General features: G+C 40.3%; 1 protein-coding gene and 1 long non-coding RNA gene across 4 annotated transcripts in view; one reads left to right on the top strand and one right to left on the bottom strand.

Moving 5' to 3' along the window:
* The window catches only part of slc12a1 (solute carrier family 12 member 1), a 72,630-nt gene extending 49,515 nt beyond the window's left edge, over window positions 1-23,115 (bottom strand). The window contains exons 1-5 of one of the 3 annotated variants that reach the window (XM_033014869.1): window positions 22,720-23,115; window positions 10,071-10,196; window positions 8,856-8,931; window positions 5,164-5,259; window positions 99-238 (exon numbers count right to left, since the gene is read on the bottom strand). In XM_033014869.1, coding sequence (XP_032870760.1) covers window positions 99-238; window positions 5,164-5,259; window positions 8,856-8,931; window positions 10,071-10,196; window positions 22,720-23,115 — 834 coding nt within the window. Of the gene's footprint in view, window positions 1-98; window positions 239-4,580; window positions 4,677-5,163; window positions 5,260-8,855; window positions 8,932-10,070; window positions 10,197-22,719 lie in introns of all 3 variants that reach the window. The other 2 variants (XM_033014870.1, XM_033014871.1) reach the window with 2 other exon arrangements.
* On the top strand, window positions 78-19,816 carry LOC116968208. The gene is made up of 3 exons (XR_004410423.1): window positions 78-88; window positions 14,024-14,027; window positions 19,722-19,816. It is a non-coding gene; the product is annotated as an uncharacterized LOC116968208 (long non-coding RNA).
* Window positions 23,116-25,002: the final 1,887 nt, after the last annotated feature.

The raw sequence follows: 25,002 nt of genomic DNA, 5'->3' as shown, positions 1-25,002 counted from the left end.
AGAACCTCCCAATACGAACAAATACGGCACCAATTTTTAAAAAGAAATTAGCAGCTAAAAATGAAGCCCCCCCCCCCCCCCCCATCCTGTGACATTACCTTCAGAATATCCACCATAGTTTCTGCAAATCCAACAACATACATGGCCACAGCAACTGCGTTAGCAAAGGAAAAGATTAAGCCTATAGATCCACCGAATTCTGGTCCCAAACTTCTGGAAATGAGATAGTAGGCACCACCTATTTAGATTATAATAGTTAGATTAGAAAAATGCCAATAGAAGATAGTGTTCAAATTATAATAACAAACAATTCCAGTTTCAGTATACCCATGTCTAAAGTAACAACAATGCTTCCCTGGGGCAAAAGGTGGCTTTTTAAAAAACTTTTCTAGGCCACTGGACGTTTAAAATTGCTTTGCATAACTTTCTGCTTGGATAATATCAAAACATAAATTTTCATGCGATTCAATGATCATAAAGAATCTGAAAAAAATTGTAGCAATAGATATTTTCACCACAAACCAATTACAGAATTATTCTAGAGCAAAGCTCCAGGTGTGCTTGGAGGTAATTTTGATCTCTGATAGGATAGTGTGAATATTATTCACAAGGCAAATTTGCAAAGGTGGTCTACTGTGTTGTCTACATTTAGAAAAGGGATCATACTTCACATAATCAGAGTGTGTCAATTTTACTTCCAGGCTAAACATAGAAACATAGAAACATAGAAATTAGGTGCAGGAGTAGGCCATTCGGCCCTTCGAGCCTGCACCGCCATTCAATATGATCATGGCTGATCATCCAACTCAGTATCCCGTACCTGCCTTCTCTCCATACCCTCTGATCCCCTTAGCCACAAGGGCCACATCTAACTCCCTCTTAAATATAGCCAATGAACTGGCCTCGACTACCATCTGTGGCAGGGAGTTCCAGAGATTCACCACTCTCTGTGTGAAAAAAGTTCTTCTCATCTCGGTTTTAAAGGATTTCCCCTTATCCTTAAGCTGTGACCCCTTGTCCTGGACTTCCCCAACATCGGGAGCAATCTTCCTGCATCTAGCCTGTCCAACCCCTTAAGAATTTTGTAAGTTTCTATAAGATCCCCTCTCAATCTCCTAAATTCTAGAGAGTATAAACCAAGTCTATCCAGTCTTTCTTCATAAGACAGTCCTGACATCCCAGGAATCAGTCTGGTGAACCTTCTCTGCACTCCCTCTATGGCAATAATGTCCTTCCTCAGATTTGGAGACCAAAACTGTACGCAATACTCCAGGTGTGGTCTCACCAAGACCCTGTACAACTGCAGTAGAACCTCCCTGCTCCTATACTCAAATCCTTTTGCTATGAAAGCTAACATAACAAACAAAAGTTAAGTCTATCAGAAATTGCAGGAAGAAACTATAAATTCAAACAAACAAAAAAAACATAGAAAGTGGCCTCAAGAGGACTGCAGCAGCTTCACGAGAACCCAAGGGCTCTGCTGTTCAGTTATGAGATTACATACTTCTCATATTTCTTTGCCAGTTCAGTCCCATTGGCCCAGTCTTCCATTAACTACCTTGCCCCCAAAACTCCAATGGGACTAAGTACAGTAACTAAGTAACCTGCTCATCAGGGTTGGGATGTACGAGAAAACAGCACGCAGATACAATTACAAGGAGATCCATGCCAACGCCACACTGACAGCCCAGAAGTCAGGATTGAACCTAGGTTGTTGAAGTTGTGTGGTGGCAGCAATAACTGCTATGCTATTGTAGAGGCAAAATGCTGGAGCAACTCAGCAGGACAGGCAGCAATACTATTGCACTGCACGAGATTTATAATTTTTCCAATACAAATGATTAGCGGGTTGATTGGGGCTCTCAGATTCTTGAAAGGAATGTTTTGGATTGATGAGGTTTATCGATCCAATCAATTTATCCAAGATATAAATGTTATCCAAGATATAGAATGGAAGGTAGTTAATCAGAACTAGGCTATTCAAGAGTGTTGTACAATATTTCATGAAGTCTGGATCTGCACACCTTCGCCAATGACACCTTCCCCAAACAAAAACAATCTAAATCTAGCTCGTTTAATAACTCAATAGTCAATAATTCAAATTGATAGATTTTTGTTAGACAAGAATGTGGGGCAAAGACAAGAAGATAAACTAGAATTCATATCAGCCACCTTCTCTCTGAGTACACAAAATATAGGGTTATGGGGAGAAGGCAGGAGAATGGGGATAGGAGGGAGAGATAGATCAGCCATGATTGAATGGCGGAGTAGACTAGATAGGCCGAATGGCCTAATTCTGCTCCTATCACTGATGACCGTATAAAGCAATTTACAGTGTGGCAACAACTTCTACAGCTATTCAGTAGATACTTGTTCTGGAGAAGAAAGCCGAAAATGTTTCATTATGGAGCCTCCGACTAAATAGATTTTGGATCTTGCACTAAAATTGCCAGCCCTGAATGAAATATGTTCAAGGCTGTAGGAGGGAGAGAGAGGAGAAACATCGACCATTAACATTTCTGTTGCAATTTGAGATGGAAACTCATTTAAGCCATTAGCATTCATTGGATCACCATATCTTATTAAAAAAAATCAATAGTGCACAGAATCAACCATTCATGGTTAATGCCCCAAAGGCCTTTCCACTGTATGGTCCATCACTACAGCATTAATAGCATGAAGCTGTATTCTTGAGGGAGAGAGGGATGAAGGCTTAGGGAAGCTTGAAGGAAAAACCACCATAAGGGATTTTAAAGTGAAAATGAGACACGAGACTGCAGATGCTAGCATCTTGAACAAAATACAAATTCAGCAGATCAGGTGGCATCTGTAGAGGGAAATAGACAGATGATGTTTTGGATCCTTCTTCAGACTAATCTACCTAAAATTAGTTCAGAATACTCTAGCCAGATGGGGCTAGACATTAATCTCCACACATCAGTGGGGGATTACCCCCAAACAATTGCTCCATCTTATTTTCCTCAGTTCCTGCCAAAGACTGTTGTAATCAGCCTTCCTCCAATTTACGCACTTTTACCCAAGGACAAGTCTTATCCCTAACTGCCTTACAATTTAGATTGATAATCCTGTTTCCAAAATGTTTCCCCACCAAAACTTTGATGATCAGGACAGACTCATTCCCTTCTATGGATCTAATATGCCACTTCCCTTGGTGATTATCCACATATTGTTTTATGAAATCCTCCTGGAATCAATGATGCATTATAAGAACAGTTTCTGGGATAAGGAGATGGTTCCAAGTTAGGTGGAAGTTAGGTGGGTTAAGAAAACTCTTAAAGAGCAGATTAATCCAGCAATTGACCAGTCACTCATATTTGCACGTCCATAACAAGAAATCGCAGTCTCTGAATGGGATATGGGGGACGGGCGCAAGTCACATCAAGAATGAGATTAAATATTTTCAATCAGTACACAAAATGTTTGGCATTCTCTTTCCTGATGACTGCAAATGTCCTGATGTTGAGTGCATTAAACAAGACAATTTTGTGGAGTCGGGAAATCAAGGAAAATTGCCAACATGTTGGAAGACACAGTAAAGAAATAATCTTATTGAATAGTACAGGAGGAAGAAGATATATGATCTAATTCTGCTTCTATATCTTGCTGTCTTAAAGGAATATGTTTACATCCAGATGTGTGGAAATGAGTGCAATTTGAGCATTACAATTCGCAATACATTCAACCACTAGATGCCTTGCCAACACGTGGGAGAGGCATGACTGCTTTAGACAATGGGGAAAGCAATAGAAGTAGATCTACTTAGGTCCTTGTCATAAAATCCATTCCCTAACTGGTTCCATCAAATTCTCCAGCAACTGTCGAATATCAATTCAAACTGGATAGCCACAGCGCCATTGATGATTTAGTGAACTTTGAACCATTCCCAAGGTTACAGATTTCCACCTTTCGGGTCTAGAGAAATTTCCCTGCATAAAATACATTTTTCACTGTAGACAGGACATAAAGCAGAACACCAAATATAATTGGTTTTCTTAAAAAATATATCAATGCCTTTGCTGATTTTTTGCAGTGGCAAAGATTTAATGTTAAAATTACTTCAACTTCCCTTTAAAATACTGAACTTAAAAATAAGATGACCGCAACTTCTACTTTATACAAAACACTGCAATCAAGTTTCTAGGTCGAATCCAGTAGTCCATTTACACAAACGTTTTCTATACTATTTAGATGGAGCATATTAATATAGTTGGAATGGTTAAAATTTAACACTTTGAGAAAGTTCTATACATTTACATTAAACTAACATTTATATTCAGCTGGTCAGCGTTTGTCAATTAATGTAAAGGGAAAAGTAGCCATGGCTTCGTTTCTTCATATGAAACAATGACATATCAAATTCAGAATGACATCATAAATTTAGAAAATGCAAGTAAATTTTAAATTCCATCAATGAATAATTTTCATAGGCATTAGCTATGAAGGAAGTCATTATTCACAGAATAGAAATAGAGGTAAAATAAGAACATCCAATTTTCCCTTTACACCCATTTTGTTTGACACAAGTTTGCCATAATAGTGCAAAAAAAGTTTTTAATTACCTCCTCGAACAATTCCATTGGTACAAATGGCAGACATAGAAATACCTGTTAAGACAGTTACCACTGTACTTAGGCAAATAACGATCACACCAAGACCTGTAAAGAATCCCAGATAGATATTAAGCATCTCTCATACCTAGTGATCTACGCAGCGATTCATTCCTTTAGTTGTTGTTGGTAGCTGAACCGGAAATGGATTAAAAATTAGAAAAATAATCCATGTTATTCTCATCCTTGAATACCTGAAATGTACCAAAGAATAAAGGAAATCCATGTTCTTCTCATTTATGAATGCCTGAAATGTACTAAAAACAGATAGAAATCCTTGAATGGAGTACCTGGAATGTAGCAATCAGGGTAACATGGGCACTGGTTGCATCCTTGGAAAATTCCTTTCTCAGACTAGAGGTATGACTTTTAAAACAATTGACATCTTGGCAACATTGCTCACACCCATCATAATTTTGTTTTTAGACCTTTATTTTCAAGATTATTTGGATGTGGTGACATGCTGCCAAGAGACAATGTACCTACCATAGTCAGTGTCGTATTCTGGGGACCCATGTATAGCCAAAATTATTACCTCCACGAACACATCCATTTGTTGATATCGCGGAAGTTGATAACCCAGTAATTGATGTAACTACAGTTGCCAGCAGGATAATAACAACTGCAAGACCTGTCGGCAACGAATTTAAAAATAGTTACACTTTACTCAGAAAGCAATTGACGTATCTTGTGTTGTTGACCTTAATCTTAATTACAAACAATTAGTGCAAATTGAAAATGTTATGCATTTGCTGGACATACAAGATGTTAAATGTCTGTTGAATCTCATGATCAGAGCCCATGAGATCTAGAGCAATTTTGTAAACTGGATACAAAATTGTCTAGGTAATAGGACACGGCAGGCAATGGTTGATGATTGCCTTTGCAATGGGAGCTCTTGTTATTAGTTATATACATTAAGTTCAATGTGAATGCAGAAGGTACAAGAAGGAAGTTCATGCAAGAAGACTACTGATGTTGATAGTGAGGAGTGAGGTCTTCAGCTGCAAAACAATATTGATCACTTGATAAAATGGGCAGGTATTTGCAGATAGAATTTAATACATAAAAATGTGAAGTGATAGGCCTTGTGCAGACTAATAAGGCTAAAAAATGTAAAATGCCAAAATCCAAGGAAGGTACAGAAGGACCCAACTCACCCCACTGAGTTTCTGCTGACTATCAAACACCCATTTACATTTACACTAATCCCATTTTTGCTCCCCACTTGTTCCCCCATCATACACATAATGGGGCAATTTAGTCTACAATTATCCAACCAACCTGCACTTCATAGCACTGTGCAAAGTATCCAGAACACCCAGGCAATGCACGCAGTTTCACGTTGAACTTGCAAGCACCACACAGAGCATCAGAGGTCAGGATTGCTAGAGCTGTAACATAGCAGCTCAGCATTACTTTCATTACTTACCTAGGCATTAGACAATGCATAGAATATAAAATCAAGGCGGTTATGGTACAACTAAATGATTTCAACTGTGACCTAACTAATGATTAGTGCAGTTCCATTTGCCACAATATAGGAAAGCTGTTATTACACTGGAGGTGCAGAGGAGATTCTCCAGGATGTTTTCTGGGGTGGAATGTCTCAGCTATGAAGATATGCTCATTAGACTGGATATGCTAGGTCTATTTTCTTTGAACTGAGAGCGCTGAAGAGAAGACCCAATTGAGATATACAAATTTATGAATAGCATAAATAAGGTAGAAGGTGAGAAAACCTTTGCACTTACCAGCGAGGTCTCTGACCAAGGAGCATAGTTTTAAAGGGGATTTAAAGTTATTTTTTCCCCACTCAGAGGGTGAATGAAATTTGGAATTTTTTTTGTCCAAGGACTAGTGAAAGCAGAGATTCTAACATAATTTTGGTATTTAGATGAGCACTTGCAACTCTATAGCATAGATGAATCAGTGTGTAAACGTAGATGGCTTGGTGAATAAATTTATCGACAACATCAAAATTGGAGTTGTTGCCGATAGTGAGGAAGGCTGTCAGGAGATACAATGGATATAAATCAGCTACAGAAATGGTAACTGAAGTTTATTCTGAGCAAGTGTGAGGTGTTGCGCTTCGGGAGGTTGAATGTAAGAGGAAAACATCGTTAATGACAAAACCCGTAACAGCATTGATGCAGCTCCATAGGACTTTGGTTAGGTCACATTTGGAGTATTGCGTGCAACTATGTTGAAGACTAGCTACGACTAACTTCGGGAAAATTGTACACCGAATAGTGGAGAGTGAAGCCGACCTCCTTCGATCTCCTTCGACTATGATGAAGACTTTCTACGACTACCTTTGACTACCCTCGATTACCTATGACAAACATGCCGACCTACTACGACTAAACCTACGAGTAAAAAAAGTATTGATTTTTTCCATGGCAACCTTTCTTTACTCGCGGGCATTTTTTAACATATTGAAAAAAACGCCGCAACCTAGCTAAGGCCTCGAATACGCGGAGACCACTCTCGAGCATGAAGGAGAGTTACGAAGACCTCCTACGACCTCGTGTCGACCATGCTGCGAGTATGAGTCGAGGGCAAACTCGCCAGAACTTGCGGATTAGGTCGCCCAAGTGGGACAGGCCTTTTAAATGTATGTTTTTAATGTTCTTTAGCTTGTTTTATGTGTGTGGGGGAGGGGGAGGTGGAGGGGGGGGAAGTTGTGGGAATCTTTTTCTAATCTCGTACCTCGATGGGGATGAGATTTCTTTCCGCATCGTATCTCCGTCCACACTGTGGCCCAAGATCGAGGAGTTGGTGGCCTTTGCTGGAGACCGACTTTTGAGAACACCACCCCCGGGAGCCTACAGGACTTTAACATCGCAGAGCCCGCAATCCCTTTGCCAGGGATCGACTTCGGAACTCCAACTGTGGGTGCCTGCAGACTTAACATCACGGAGCTCACGGTCTCTGGTCAGAGACCGAGTTCGGGAACTCCAAGCCGCGGGAGTTTCAATAGCCCCGACGCGGGGGCTTCGACTGCCGGCTGCGGGAGCTTCGATCGCCCGACAGATGGTTTGACTGCTGGAGAATAAAGAGGAAGAAGATTGGACTTTTTTGCCTTCCATAACAGTGAGGAATGTGGGGAATCTGCTGCGGTGGATGTTTATGTTATCTTTTATGTAGTCGTATGTCCTGTTTCTTTCTTTTTTTCGTATGACTGCATGGTAAGTCGCATATCACTGTAGCTTAATTGGTACACGTGACAATAAAAGAAATTTGAAACTTTTGAGTTCTGGTTGCTCCATCACAGGAAACACGTGGAGGCTTTGAAGAGGGCATGGTGCAGATGTTTACCAGAATACTGTCTGGATTAGAGCGTTTTAGCTACAGGAAGAGGTTGGATAGACTCTGATGATTTTCTCTAGAACTAGATTAGTTTATAGCGTGGAAACAGCCCTTTGGCCTACACAATTTGTACCAACCAACAATTACCCATACACTAGTTCTATCCTACACACCCGGAACAACTTAGAGGGCCAATTAAACTACAAACACGCATGTCTTTGCAATGTGGGAGGAAACCCAGAGCACCTGGAGAAAACTCATGCAGTCACAGGAAGAATGTGCAAACTCCGTAGGGACTCCTAGTCAGGATCGAATGTGGGTCGCTGGCGCTGTAAGGCAGCAACTCTACCGCTGCCTGGATCATGTACGGATGGATGAGATCAGTATAACTTGACATCATGTTTGGCACAAACATTGGGCCGAGGGACATGTTCTAGTGCTGTACTGTTCTATGGTCCATGTGTTGGTAAATGGGATCAGTATAGGGCCTGTCCCATGGCCATCATTTGCGCGTCACGCAGATAGCGCGCAAAGATTTTGTACATCACTGCCTATGTCATCACACACCATGTGCACGTGATGCGCACCTTGCGCGCATCACATACGTGTCACGATGCGCGCGTCATGACACATAAATTATGTCGCGTAAATTACGGCCAAGTGGGACAGGCCCTTATAGATAGATTCTTCGTGGCTGGCAGACAGTGGGCTGAAGAGCCCATTTTCATGCTGTATGACTATTGCTCCAAACTTTAATACATTAATTGAGACCAAAGAATCATTATAGTCACTCTTGGGAAAGAAAATCTGTACAAATAATTAATTTATACTTTGTTTTCCAAAAGTATGAAATATAAATTAATGGCAGTTATCACTGTTCTGGAAACATTACAGCAACAAAATATGCAAACATACCTATTCCAGCCTGACCAACTATCCATGATAATCGAATAAAAAGCATCACACCCCATATATTCAACATACACCGTACCTACAATACAAGACATATTAATTAGCTGCAATTATCAAATGTGATATCCGTACATATGCATCTAAGTTGAAACAGCTGCATTTTCAAACCATAGAACTTTCATCTACATTAGCAGCTGTTATTTTTAAATATTAACAAACAATCTTAACAAATCATCCCCCCCCCCCTCCTCCCCCTCCAAGTGATTGCCATTTTTCATCTCTGCTTGCATTTAGAATTGAAGCAATGTATCATATTTAAAGACACACAAGGAGAAGCTTGACAAAAGTGCTGGAGAAACTCAGCGGGTGCAGCACATCTATGGTGCGAAGGAAATGGGCAACGTTTCGGGCCGAAACCCTTCTTCAGACTGATGTAGGGTGGGGGGGGTGGGAAGAAGAAAGGAAGAGGAGGAGCCAGAGGGCTGAGGGAGAGCTGAGAAGGGGAGGAGACAATTAGGGCTACCGGAAATTGGAGAAGTCAATGTTCATGCCGCTGGGTAATAGCTTAATCACCCCAACTCGCTGGAAAGTTCTGTTACCTCCAAATTTAACATCTGATAAACCAGATTAAAAATGTTACATCTGCAAATTCAAATTAATAAACAAAAACAATCCAAACTCCGCACCAGATCGTATCTAGAAAAAGAGTGATACTGGAGAGAATAGCATAAAATCTGTTTAAATTTTACCTGAAAAGCAAATCTCATGACACTATTCCAACTTTCAGAACAGGTAACCCCTGTGCTGCAGCAGTTCAGCTTATGGAAATACACACTTACAGAATTCAGAAATCGCTTCACAAGAATTTGTGATACAAAAAAATGTTCCTACATAATTCGTGAAAAATGCAGATTCTATTTTTCACATCTCACATTTCTTAGCACTTGCGCATGCAGATAACATGGCTTCGCATTACAGAAAATTATGATAGACCATTTTATTTAAACACATTGTAACACAACATAGAACAAATGCATCCTTGAGCCTGCATCATTTTCCAGAAAAGGACTACATCATTTATTTCCATTATTTAAAATAGTACAGTTTAGTTACAAATTCTACTTAGCTATACCCAATTTTTAAAAACGCAAAGTCAGTTAAACTTTACAGTTATATTTCAATCAAAATACATATGTTGCAATATCAGAATTTCCTTACCAGCACACCTTTGATCCATCCAAACCTCACCAATTCATTTTCTGGAGGCTTTCTTCCTGCTTCATCACTTATTGTACCATCACCATTGACAACACCTTCCACTGTACCATGAACTGATACAATATCCTGCAAGCACATTAATAGAATAGCTTATTTATTAAACAGGATATTGGAAAAGATAATGATGATCAACTCTTAAAAGAGCATTTCCTCAAGGAGCTGGTCCAATATTGTTAATTTCAAAAACATCATTTCAATAAATCTGTTATTACAATATTGTGGCCCTGACCTCTGCATATCACCCAATTCATTCATATAAACCAACTATTGGCAAATCTTTCAAATTTAGTTTAGCGATACAGCGCGGAAACAGGCCCTTTGGCCCACCGAGACCAACCAGCGATCCCCGCACCTTAACAATATCCTACACGATCCCAAGTATGGGTGTTGGCTGTACGGAGTTTCTACATTCTCCGTGTACCATGTGAGTTTTCTCCAGGTTTCCTCTCACATTCCAAAGACAAGCAGGTTTGTAGGTTAATTGGCTTCCTTGAATTGTTCCCTAGTGTGAAGAATGGAATTAGTGTACGTTGGGTAGCGCAGACTCTGTGAGCCAATGGGCTTGTTTCCGGCTCTCCCTTCTCTTCCCCCCCCCCCCCCCCCACCCACTACAATCAGTCTGATAGACACAAAAAGCTGGAGTAACTCAGCGGGTCAAACAGCATCGCTGGAGAAAAGGAATAGGCGACGTTTCAGATCAAGAATTGGGTCTGAAGAAGGGTCTCGACCCAAAATGTCACCTATTCCTTTTCTCCAGAGATGCAGTCCGACCCGCTAAGTTACTCCAGCTTTTCATGTCTATCCACCAGAAATTCTACTTGACCTGCCGAGTTACTTCGGCTTATTATGTCTATTTTTGGCACATCTGCAGTTCAGGCTTCTGCTTTGTATCCAAATTATTTGTCTTATTCCAAAATCCCTACCAGGCCTCACATTTCCACATTTTGTAAACTCCAGTGATACCTGCATTCATTCACTCACTCAATCCCAGCTCCCCATCACTTCAGCATGGAAGCAGTTTAGGTCACCAAGACATTAAACTCTGGATTTTTTTCCCTAAATCGTCCAGCTACTATTTAAATACTCAAAATAAAAAACAGCTCCAATTGAAGTCTTGATATCTGGCCCAACCCTCTTTGTATTTTAGTGTTAAATTATGCTTGAAAATACCTCTACACCTTGAACATTAAAGATTGTTATCTTGCACAGCTCTCATATGCTTCCTTCCACAAACAGAGGAAGTTTTAGATAACGAATCCACTCCAAACTTTAATGAAAATGCAGTGCATTTGTTCTTTGATTTTGGTATGTCAGTTTGTTTTTTCCACACCATATTCCCTCCCTCCAGCTTTACAGTGCCCTCCATGATGTTTGGGACAAAGACCCATCATTTATTTATTTGCCTCTGTATTCCACAATTTGAGGTTTGTAATAGACAAAAAAAAATCACATGTGGTTAAAGTGCACATTGCCAGATTTTATTAAATTTTTAGATTAATAGATTTTTATAAATGTTGGTTTCACTATGTGGAAATTACAGCTGTGTTTATACATAGTCCCCCATTTCAGGGCACCATAATGTTTGGGACACATGGCTTCACAGGTGTCTGTAATTTTTCAGGTGTGTTTAATTGCCTCCTTAATGCAGGTATAAGAGAGTTCTCAGCACCTAGTCTTTCCTCCAGGGGGTGTGTAATATTTATAAAGCAAGGAATACAGAATAGATTGTTGGTGAAAGGAACAGAATTAGAATATTTAGTGGTGGAAATTTGGATAAGAGAAGGTAAGGTTAAAATTGTTAATTTTTATAATCCGTGTAAAAGGCTTTCATTGGAGTTGATGGATGAACTTGCTGGGTATTTAGGGGGGAAAGTTATATGTTGTGGTGATTTTAATGCTCATAGCACGTTGTGGGATGATTCTAATGATGAAAATGGGATGGTGATTGAGGAGTTAATGGAGAAGAATAACCTTGTGTGTCTTAATGATGGAAGTGGGACACGAATCAACATCAGAACAGGGTCAGAATCAGCCATAGACCTCACACTAGTGTCAGACTCATTGGCGGGTGTTTGTTCATGGGAAGTAATTCGAAGAACAACGGTAGGAAGTGACCACTACCCGATAGAAATAGTAGTAGGAGTGAGTTTAGAGGAGTATAATACAGAGAGAATACAAAAGTGGTCTTTTAGTGGTGCGGATTGGGAAAGGTTTAAGACTATTAGTGATCAAGAAATGGAAAAAATTGATATTTATGAAGATGTGGATAATTTAAATATTTCTGTTTGCGAAGCCATTTTAGAGGCAGCAACAAAGTCCATTAAGAGGAAAGGAGGTAAGCACAACAAAAAGAGCGTACCATGGTGGACTAAGGAATGTGACAAAGCAATTAAGTGTCGAAATAAAGCTTTTAAAATTTTGAAAAGAAATCATAATTTTCAGAATCTTATTGAATACAAAAGGTTGCAAGCAAGTGTAAGAAGAGTAATAAAAAATGCAAAGAGGGAATTTTGGAGGACATTTTGTAACTCAGTGGGAAGGGAGACAAAAGTAGGTCAAGTTTGGGGAATGATAAGGAGAATGAAAGGAATTAAAAGAGAATACAAATATCCAATCCTAACTGACGGTGAAATTACAGCAGTGAAAGACGAAGAGAAAGCAGAGATGTTGGCAAAATCTTTTGCTAAAATTCACAGTTCAGACAATGTTAGTGAAGAAGGAATAAAAGGAAAAGAAAATACCATAGCAGAGAATAGACAGTTAATACGACATGAGGAAGACACTAACGATGTTCTAAACAAACCATTCACAAAGACAGAATTCAACCGAGCTCTTAGAAAAACCAAGATGTCAGCACCAGGTAAAGATCAGATTTGTTACACCATGTTAAACCATCTCAGTGAAACATCCAAGGATTTTTTGTTAGAATTTTATAATAAAGTGTGGGAGGGTGGGAAATTACCGCAAAGGTGGAAGGAGGCAGTAGTAATCCCAATAGGAAAGCCAGGTAAAGATCTGACAAACCCAGGGAATTATAGGCCTATTGCATTAACATCCAACATATGTAAAGTAATGGAAAAAATGGTAAATGAAAGGTTAACATATTATGTAGAAAATAAAGGATATTTATCCAATTACCAGAGTGGTTTTAGGAAGGGGAGAAACACCATGGATCCAGCTATATGTTTAGAACATGAAATTAGGAGAGCACAAATTAATAGAGAAAGTGTAGTAGCTGTATTTTTTGATATTGAGAAAGCATATGATATGATGTGGGGAGAAGGGTTATTAGTGAAACTAGGTAAATTGGGGATTAAAGGTCGTATATTTAAATGGATTAAGGATTTTTTATTTGGGAGGTCAATACAAGTACGAGTTGGAAATCAATACTCAGGAACATTAGATATTGTAAATGGAACACCTCAAGGGAGCATAATAAGTCCTTTACTATTTTTAGTAATGATAAATGATGTGTATGATGAAATTGTAAATGAAATGGGAGTTTCACTGTTTGCGGATGATGGGGCAATCTGGAAAAGGGGGAGAAATGTGAAGTTTATTGTGCAGAAACTACAGAGGGCTATAATAAAGGTACAAGAGTGGTCTTATAAATGGGGATTCAAATTTTCTGTGGAAAAGACAAAGATAATGTTTTTTACTAGGAAGGAAATTGGTAGTGAGGTTAAACTAAAATTATATAACCAGGAATTGGAGAGAGTAAAATACTATAAATTTTTAGGTTTATGGTTTGATGAGAGGATTACATGGATAGTTCATATTCAGAAAGTAGTGGACAGATGTAAAAAGATACTTAATGTAATGAGATGTTTAGTTGGATGTGATTGGGGGGCAGATAGGAAAGCTTTGAAGGCTATATACAATGGGTTAATTAGATCTGTGTTAGATTATGGTTGTGTGGTGTATGGGTCCGCATCAAGTACTTCTCTTAAGAAAATAGACAACATTCAATATCAGGCATTGAGAATATGTACAGGTGCAATAAAAACAACTCCAACAGCAGCATTACAGGTTGAAATGGGGGAGATGCCTCTAGAGATGAGAAGGATACAGCTTTCATTAAATTACTGGATTAACCTACAGGGCCAGAGTCAAGAACACCCAGCACAAGTTACTATCAAACCATGCTGGGAAAAGGAGAGAAGGGAAACAAAAAGTTTTGGATGGACAGTGACCCAGAGAGCAGTACAAATCGGCATAGCACAATTAAATGTGGTTCCAACAGTTCCATTACCTTCAATTCCACCTTGGATACTTCCAGATGCAACAGTAGACTTTACAACATTAGAACAGGAAAACAAGGATAAACAACATAGGTATAATTCAGTCATCATACAGGAATACATTGACAGATACTACAGTTTTGTCCAAATTTATACAGATGCATCAAAAGATTCAGTAGATAAAGTAGGAGTAGCATTTATTGTACCAGAATTTCACATCAAAGTAGGGAAGAGGATCAATAATGAGGTCTCAGTATACACAGGTGAAATGATTGCAATATTGTTAGCGGTACAGTGGGTCGAGGATACTAGGCCTTTAAGGACAGTTATTTGCTCAGATTCAGGTTTAGCAATAAAGAGTTTACAGCACAGCCATTCAGACAGTAGACCAGACATTTTGATTGAAATACAACAAACACTATTCAGAATTCAAATGATGGGGCTTACAGTCATATTTTTATGGGTACCAGCACACATTGGCATTAGAGGAAACGAAATGGCAGATAAGGTAGCAAAAGAGGTAGCAAAAAGAAGCAAAATTGATTTAAGTATTAACATAGGTAAAACTGAAATCAAAGACATTATTAAGCAAAGACTGAAGGAAAGATGGCAAAAGCAATGGGATGAAGAGCGGAAAGGACGGTGGTTCTACAGAGTCCAGAGGAAAGTGGGAGAAATTAGATGTGCAGGAAAAAACAGAAAAGAGGAGACGGTAATCTCAAGAATTAGATTTGGACACACTGGTCTGAACAGTACACTTTTTATAATAGGCAAGCATAATACAGGTAGATGTGAATACTGTGGGCAAGAAGAGACAATAGAGCATGTCATTGTACATTGTGAGAGGTATGAGGAGGAGAGAGAACGGATGAGTGAGCAGTTCAGAAAAGAAAGAATACAATTTGATTTGGTAGATATTTTGCAAGGAAGTTCATATAAGTGCTATCAAATCCTGTTGCATTTTCTTAGGGTAACCAATTTGTTCGGAAGGATATAGGTTATTAGTATATGTAATGGTGTTGTTTGATCCACACTCCATGCCAGTTGGTGGCGGTAATGCACCAAAAAGTTGTTTGCCAACCGCCAAAAAACACCACATAGAAGAAGGAGTCTTTCCTCCAGTCTTTCCATCACCTTTGGAAACTTTTATTGCTGTTTATCTGTATGAGAACCAAAGTTGTGCCAATGAAAGTCAAAATAAGCCATTATGAGACTGAGAAACATGAATAAAACTGTTAAGAGACATAAGCCAAACCTTAGGCTTACTGTTTTGCCAAGAAGTACCTAATAGAGCAACCACAGTTCTGGAAAAAAGTCTTGTGGACAGATGAGACAAAGATTAACTTATATCAGTGATGGCAAGAGCAAAGTATGGAGGAGAGAAGGAACTGCCCAAGATCCAAAAATACCACCTCATCTGTGCATGTATGGCTACTGAAGGTACTGTCTCACTTAACTTCATTGATGATACAACTGCTGATGGTAGTAGCATAATGAATTCTGAAGTGTATAGACAAATCCTATCGGCTCAAGTAGGCTGTGTGCCGAGGAACTTTTTTGTGCAAGTTCGTGACCCAGCTCACGGAACTACATGAAATTTTCACATATTGTGTAAAAATATTATATAAATCATCCCTGAAACTCGTCAAGAACAAAACTTGCATTTTTAATAAATTAGAGAAAAACCTGAAATTTTTCGGGTAGCTTTAGTCCAGTCAAAGCACGTTTAACATTGAGTCTGATGCCAATTGGCCAATCACATGCTTTGTTTCAGGCTAGCTAGGCAGGGAGCACACATCATGGCTGAGAGTACTTCTACTGATTGAAACATTGTGAATCAACTGGGACTGAAAAGGAAGATCTAAAATCTGAATTTATGAAAATTAATCTGTATGGACTTTAATTTAATTGCACCCTTTTATAATTTGAAAAAATGAGATTTGGAGGCTCATTCATTCATTCATTAAGTTGAGGGCCTAAACTATGTGTATCCATAACAAAGTAAAATAAAATTGTTCACTAATGTCAGCTTGTTATAGTCTAATAAGTCTTTAACATCTAATCTCGGAGCTGCCTGCGATAACTTACCAAGAAAAAGTCCTCCGACCGCGGGGCCTGTGTACTTAACATAGTGAAGCCGCCCGCGGTCTCAATTAAGAAGCGGCCGATTCGCGAACGCGGAGTGTGTTTGGATCATCTCCGGGGGGGGGGAGAGGCTGTACATAGTGTCGTCCGTATCCAGGCACCGACCACGGGAGAACTACGGAGGAATATTGACTGCACTTTATAGGCTTTCATCCGAGTGATAAATGGTCAGAAATGGTTGATGTTTATGTAGAAATGAATTGGTGTATATGAACTTGAACTAATTTATCTATGGTAGTAACTTAGTGTTAGTCTCATTAACATTAAGAGGTTGAAATGTTATGAATTGAAGTCCATGCAGACTTAATGACTATGAGATGTTTTTTTCTGTAGCCTCCGCCCCTCCACTTGAACTTGAACTGACTTATCTATGGCAGTAAATTACAGTGTAAGTTTCATTGACAGTAAGAAGAGATTGACATTTTATGAATTGAAGTCCATGCAGACCCAAGTACTATGAGATTGTTTTCTGCAGTTTCTGCCCCTCCACTCTTCAGAGCCTGTCCACACAAAAATGTTTAGTGCCATAATGAACACTAATTTGATCATTTGCAGACTTGCCATCCCATCTACCTGGACATGCATACATGTATAATTTCCCCATTGATATCTTGATATTGTCTTACATAATATAAAACATGAAAAGATGTAAATTACTCCCCGACACATTTTATCTTCTATTATTAGGAGGCAGCAGTGTATCCCGGGTTATCATGCAGAGTGCTATTGTTACTTCTGCAACATAACAATAAATCCAGCTATAGCAAGGTCTAGAAGGAAGAAAGGTAATGATAGGACTCAAACAACAATTTTTTATTTACGGTCATATAATGTTACTTTGAAAAATGAAAAGATGTATTTGAGGATGTTGATTTATTTTACTTTTAATTCCTTTTCTGTTTTCTTTTACCTCTTACAATTGAGTTCAAGACGCTGAAAAGCCTGAAGAAGGTGAATCACCTCAAGAGGCAGTTCCAGATGGTGAAGCAGATGAGCCAGCCCCAAAGAGACTGCTTAAATCCATGACCAGTGATGGTCAACATGGACATGGGTGGAAGATTGCAGGTGGTGAATTGGACATTGACTGGGGTGATCTGCCTCCAGCCTCAAGCACTTTGCTAGAATTAACATACTGTTCATGCAAGAAAACAAACTGTGAGAAATCAAGTGCAGGGAAAGGAAGATGCTCATGTCAATAGCATGGTGTGCCATGTACAGATTTATGTAAGTGTGTTGACTGCAGAAACTCTATTACTGCAAAAGACTTGGAATCTGATGAAGAATATTCAGATGAAGATCAGATGTAATGTAAACAAATAAATTGGGGAAATAAATGATTATATAAAGTTTTATTTTAATGTCGATCGTTTCACTGTTTATTTCGTCAAATTATTTAAACAATTAGTGAATTACTTATGATAATGGCGTGCTGGTGAATGACAGTGCGACAGTCCACCCATCCACACATACTTACACACATCCATCCGTACGCACACTTCCATGCATGCACACACATACATGCACACATACATCCATGCATCCGCACACACACACATCCGCATGCAGACATCCATCCACACATATACATCCACACACACACACACATCCACATGCAAACATCCATCCATTCACACTCACATACATCCACACATTTACAGATACATGTTTGACAGGTATACACAGACACACACACAAACTGCAGGTACTCAAACAATGCAACACTTTTAAGGTTCTTTTAGGTTAAAGTTAATAGCCCTCATTTACAAAGGCACCATGTGGGGGTCTCTAACATAAATATAGGCTCATTGTAGCTTAAAATGAATACTCATCGAGTAAACATCAGAGCATTCAATTCATGGTCAGGATGTGACATTTACACCAGAAATAAGACTTTACTCTTACAGGTCTGTCCCCCAACCTGGCACTGCCCCAGTTCCACTATGGCCGTTACCCCCACTCTCCCCACTATGGCAGTGAGTGGGGTTCAGTAAACGGGGAACCCAGAGGATCTGCCCTGACCCTTTAATTAGGCAGGTTCATGAGCCCTTAAAATCTGGGACCTCTACGGCAGTCTCATTCATTTTCCTATTAAAGCGACTGGAAGATGCCTTGCAGGTCTGTCCTCCAGCCTGGCACTGCCCCAGTCCCACTATGGCCGTGACCCCCAACTCTGCACACTGGCAGTCAGTGGGGTTCAGTAAAGGGAGGAACCCACAAGAACAGCCCTCACCCATTAATTAGGCTGGTTCAGTAGCCAGACCTCTGCAGCATGCAGCAAATGAATGAATTATCGGTGCTCCATTGAGAGCATCCTAACATACTGTGTATGCGTATGGTACACCAGCTGCACAGCGGCTCAGAGGAAAGCGCTCCAGAGGGCCATTGACAACGCCCAGAGGATTGTCGGCTGCCCTCGCCTTACCTTGGAGGACTTACACAGTTCCCGCTGCATCAAAAAATCCCAGAGTATTATAAAGGACATTTCCCACCCCGGACACTCCCTGTTTGAACTGTTACCGTCAGGCAGACGGTACAGATCTACAAGGACAAGGACAAACAGACTTAAAAACAGTTTTTACCCCACTGCTATAAAGGCACTAAATGTAGCCGCCAAGGAACGCAGGGGCGATGCATACTAAGAGACTGTGAAATCGACAGAAGGATGTAGGGCTGGGTGTTTATGCGTGCTATTTTTATGATATTTATTTTAGTTGTTTATCTTTTTTTTTAAATATTTTACCTTGTATGTATCGTTAGCTTTTAGAAATGTTTGAATGGTGCACTGACTGGCTGACATTTTACAATTTCGTTGTACATGGTTCATGTTACAATGACAATAAAGAAACTATTCTATTCAGTCTCATTCAAAAAAACACACTCACAATTATATTCATATTATTTGTATATAATATAATTATATACGATTACAGTCATATTTACAAGATATATATATATATATAAAAAATAGTTTAAATGGACAGCAACACGGAAATAGGCTCCCCATGGAGTAATATGTGTATTGGCCACTAGATGGCGCTTACTTTCCCAATCTCATTTTCTAATCAGTTTAATAATTTGATGTGCAACTTTTGGCACTGACGAGTTATGATATCCTTCTCAATTATATTTCATCTAAATCTGTGGAAATTTTCATGTAGGTCACGAAAATTGATTTCTAGACACATTTTTGATGCTCGGCTCACAGCCTAAAGTTCAAACAAATGACTCAAAACTCATTGGCCGGCGGTTCATTCTACAGCAAGACAGTGATTCCAAACATACTGCTAAAGCAACAAAGGAGTTTTTCAAAGCTAAAAAATGGTAAAGTCAATCACACGATCTGAACCCAATTGAGCATGCCTTTTATATGCTGAAGAGAAAACTGAAGGGGACTAGCCCCTAAAACAAGCATAAGCTAAAGATGGCTTCAATGCAGGCCTGGCAGAGCATCACCAGAGAAGACACCCAGCAACTGGTGATGTCCATGAATTGCAGACTTCAAGCAGTCATTGCATGCAAAGTATATGCAACAAAATACTAAACGTGACTACTTTCATTTACATTACATTGCTGTGTCCCAAACATTATAGTGCCCTGAAATGGGGGAACCACGTATAAACACTGCTGTAATTTCTACATGGTGAAACCAAAATGTATAAAAATGGCCTTTATTAAAATCTGACAATGTGCACTTTAACCACATGTGATTTTTTTTTTCTATTAGAAATCTCAAATACAGAGGCAAATAAATAAATGGGTCTTTGTCCCAAATATTCTTAGAATAAAGGGGATGCCATTTAAGACTGAGGTGAGAAAAAACTTTTTCACCCAGAGAGTTGTGAATTTGTGGAATTCCCTGCCACAGAGGGCAGTGGAGGTCAAATCACTGGATGGATTTAAGAGTTAGATAGAGCTCTAGGGGCTAGTGGAATCAAGGGATATGGGGAGAAGGCAGGCACGGGTTATTGATTTGGGACGATCAGCCATGATCACAATGAATGCTGGCTCAAAGGGTCGAATGGCCTTTTTCTGCACCTATTTTATGTGTTTCTATTATGGAGGGCACTGTATATTTCACTCTTCATTTCCTCTAGTTATCTCACACCCTTTTGTCTTTTATCTCCAACCTTTCTCATTTGCTCCATGCATCTGTCAATCAACCCTTCCCCTCACCTTATCATTGACCAGGCTTTGATCCACCCACATCTCTTTACTAGTTCTTCACTCCCCCCCCCCCCAATCAGTCCAAAGAGTGCAGACTCCAAATATCACCTGTTAATTTCCCCCATGGGTTCTTTGGGACCCAAATTTTAATGACTTTGTTTGGTAAGTTAATTGACCTCTGTAAATTACCGCAAGTGTACGTAAAGGGTAGAAACTATGAGGAGGTGACAAGAATGTGGGGAGAATAATACAGGATAAATGTTGGATTACTGTAAGTGTTCAAAGGTTGGTCAGTGAGGCCTATTTCCATTCTGTATCCCTCCGGGTCTCTACAACATTGATTCAAACACACCCAACCCAGTCATTACACCAAATAGACCCGATGCCTTGCTGCAAGGGTTTTACAGGGCTATAGGGTGATCCAAAATATCGGGAATTATCGCGTTTGCTCGCTGCATTTCATCAAAAGTAAGGCATTATTGACTTTTTATCTTTATTCATTTGTTATATGAAAAGTTTTAAAAGTGAAAAATCTGTCATTAAAATTGCAAAATCGAGGAGAATTCCCTGCTATTGATTTGCACTAATTATGCTGATATCTCGGTTTGGTGGCGTGTCTGATTGAAAGTCAAGGAACCTGAGTTTGGAGTTGCCTGGCCGCCTGTTACCGAGCCCTGGGGCGGTGTCATCTCCCTCTCATCTCTACACCTCTAATGTGTGTGTGACCAGCCTTGCTCGCCCGACTCCCCCGCTGGGAATTCTGCGTGTGTGGAATAAACCCTAGACTGTGTCAGTGAGGGGTTGTTAACATTGGCATTGGGGACGGGGGGGGGGGGGGGGGGGGGGGGAAGATGCCAGACAGACAGTCCCACTGCAGAGTACATACAGCCCTGTAGTCTGAGTCCGGCCACCGCTGCGGCTCTCACTCAACTCACGCTGAAAGATCTCGCCAGCCCTTTGGCTCGCTTCCACCGCCCTCGCTGCAACAACCAACTCACTCTGGGCGTTTTTGTCCAGTGCTCTGGTATCACCCGCCCGGCAGCCTCACATACAGAGCGACAACTGACATTCTTCACCATCCCTCAGGTTCCTTGACTTTCAATCAGACACGCCACCCAACCGAGATATCAGCATAATTAGTGCAAATCAATAGCAGGGAATTCTCCTCGATTTTGCAATTTTAATGACAGATTTTTCACTTTTAAAACTTTTCATATAACAAATGAATAAAGATAAAAAGTCAATAATGCCTTACTTTTGATGAAATGCAGCGAGCAAACGCGATAATTCCCGATATTTTGGATCTTTAAATCTCCACGGCAAATGTCTGCTAAGCACTTCCGCTCTTTTTGCACCTTCAACTCCCTCTTGAATTTACCTTACTTTCTATCTTTTTTTTGGACTGAAAATTTAGGTCGCTGTGCTTCACGGTCACCCCGACTAGCACAGAAAATGTCAGCTCAATAATCGGCCGTTTTCCATGTTTTTAATGGGTGTGAAAGTGCGTGTTTTCCCATTCACTAACATGTACCGGAAGTGACACATGTCCTCCAGTTAAATTTTGCGGTCACGTGAGTGGGGATCTACGCTCATTTGACCTTTTGTGAAATCACCCTATATATTGCAAAAAAAGCACCAGAAAGCAAACTGAAGATATTGCCCACAATATATTTTACACAAATGTGTAATTATTTCCATTTACTAACATAGAAATTTGCCCACAAATTACAATGTAACAATGGTCAGTTTCCCTTTCAGTAATTCTATTGCAGGGAAAATGTTGGAGAGATAACCAGCGCAAAGTCCCCCCTTTTAAAACATAAACGAACTATAGTTTCTGTTGCATCAACTCGAGGACTGTAAGTTTGACGTCTCGGCCAAAAGACGGCAACTTCAAACAAAATTATACTTTCCCTCCACTTTCAAGAATATCAGTCTGCATTTAGTGCAGCGAGCAGGGTCTGGAACCTGGACACCTCTACGTTGAGATGTATGAAACATCAACGTTATTACCACGCAACAGGTACACTCGCCCTCACCTTCTTCAGGTCTTCATGAAGGTCTGCCAGCGTCGGTCTGTTGATTTTGACGCCGCTGAAGCTCACGGTGTTGCGGTAGAAATCGATGCGAGGAACCCTGTCCACGGTGTTGTGGCCAAAAGTCTTCATGTTGGAGTTGGTGATGGTGTCGTACGTTTGCAGGAGGGTGTCGGGGCGGAGGGAGTCGCAGGTGGGTCCCCGGTACTCGAACGGCCCCCGGAGGCGGCTCAGCCCTTCCTCGCTGCCGAAGGAAGGCGCGACGTACTCGGGCGGCTCATCGTCCTGCGAGACCCTGGGCGCCGGCCGTTCATCCACCAGCTTCACTTGGAAACGACTACAGGGCAGCCCGGCCGCGTCCTCGACGCCGGCGAAGCTGGGGTTGTATTCGCGCTGCATCGTCGCCTCGCCGCGGGAGGGCAAAATGGCGCCGGCCTCAGGCTTCGATCGTCGACCGCCTCAGAACCGCCGTCTCCCCGCAGCAGCCGCCTCGGCCCTGGCGCCGCTGTCCGCTCCACCCCACGGTGCACAACCTGCTCTCTCTCAGCCCTGACTCCCGCTGCTCTCCCTCAGTCCTGACTCCCACTGCTCTCCCTCAGCCCTGACTCCCGCTCTTCTCCCTCAGTCCTGACTCCCGCTCCGACAACAAACTGGCTCCAAGCTTTCCCGCTTCTTTTATAGCGCCAGCGCCGCTGCTTGCGCGTGCGCGTCACGGTGGGCGCGCCCCACCGTGAATATGCATGCATTGCATTACATCAATGCCACAAACTCTGCCAAAGTAATACAATTACCCTCTAGTACAATAAAACGTTAAATTGCACTATTTTGCAAAATGCATAGCAGCAATCAAATAAACTCCTTCCCGATTCACAGGACCAGCTCTCCTTCCTCAGTTCTGCTTGTATTTCCAACACCCTTAACTTAAGGGAAGCGTGTAGAGAACTAATTGTACATTTTCCTCCAAAGATTCTAATTAATATGTAATTATGTAATATTGCGATTTTCGAAACACACTAAGCACAACCAAAAAAAGATGTTTGCTATTGCATTGTAATGTACCAACTCAGACGTTTCATAGATTAACTTGGAAACAGGGAAAAAGAATAACTTGAAAAAGAATCATCAAACGTTGATCGCTTCTGCTTGGCCCGCTGAGCATTTGCAGGATTTTCTGTTTTCCGTTCATATTTCCAACATTCGCAGCGCTGTATTTATGTTTTTCGAATAAAAAAATAGCAATAAGTTCCAACATCACGGAAAGGTATCAAAGAAAAAAAGTTAGCTGTCTCCTGTCCTTGAATACATCATGGCATATGTATTCAAGGACAGGATATGTTGTTTATTTTACCTTCGCGTAAAATCGATTGACAAGAATGAAATAATGCTCTTGAGTTGCAATGTAATTTCTATTACCTAGTTAATTAAGAAAATATTATTTTGATAATTTCTATATAGTTGTTCAATGCATAGTTTTTGTATGAACGGTTTATTTCTATTTAAAGTGTATTAAGACTATTCACCCAGTGAAAACAATTTGAGTGATCCCGGTGAGTGTTCTTATTTAGGGATTCTGGGCACACGTTTATTAAATTGGACAGGCCGTCTCCATATTATAAATCCTAGGACTACCGGGATTGAGCATATCGAACAGGAGAACAGTTACATTTGTTATCATTTTCTGGGGACGAAGTTTGACTTCTGTACGTAAAATATCACGGAGTTCTTGAACTATTTTTTTTAATCGACTAAATGATTCCAGTCAAGAGTGTAGGAAGGAACTGCAGATGCTGGTTTAAACCGAAGATAGATACAAAAAACTGGAGTAACTCAGCGGGTCAGACAGCACAACGGGTCTGTTACACACAGGTAATACAGGTAATAAACAAAAAAAAACATTAATAACCCAACATTAATGCAAAGCAAAACTCGAAGTCCTTAATGCAACCAATGACAACTCATAGTTCGGCAAAGGACAATGGGTATAAAACAAATATCTAAATCAGCATATTTGTCTGAAATGAAAATTAGAAAGCTGCAAATTCTGGTAATTATATTAAAAAAACATTCTGGAAATTTTAAGCAGGTCAGGCAGCATCCGTGGACAGACAAACAGAGATCCTGCCTTAATTCGGTTTTGCTTTCCATAGATGCTACCTGACCTGCTGAGTGTTCCCAGAATGTTCTGTTTTTGTTTTAAACTTGCAGTATATTCTAAGACGTACAAGTGGAAACCACATACCATTAATTCAGGACATAAATCTTAAATGGGGTTTAATTTCGAATGCC

Source organism: Amblyraja radiata, chromosome X, assembly GCF_010909765.2.
Source record: "Amblyraja radiata isolate CabotCenter1 chromosome X, sAmbRad1.1.pri, whole genome shotgun sequence".
NCBI lineage: Eukaryota > Metazoa > Chordata > Chondrichthyes > Rajiformes > Rajidae > Amblyraja > Amblyraja radiata.
This window is presented reverse-complemented; position numbering and strand designations above follow the sequence as displayed.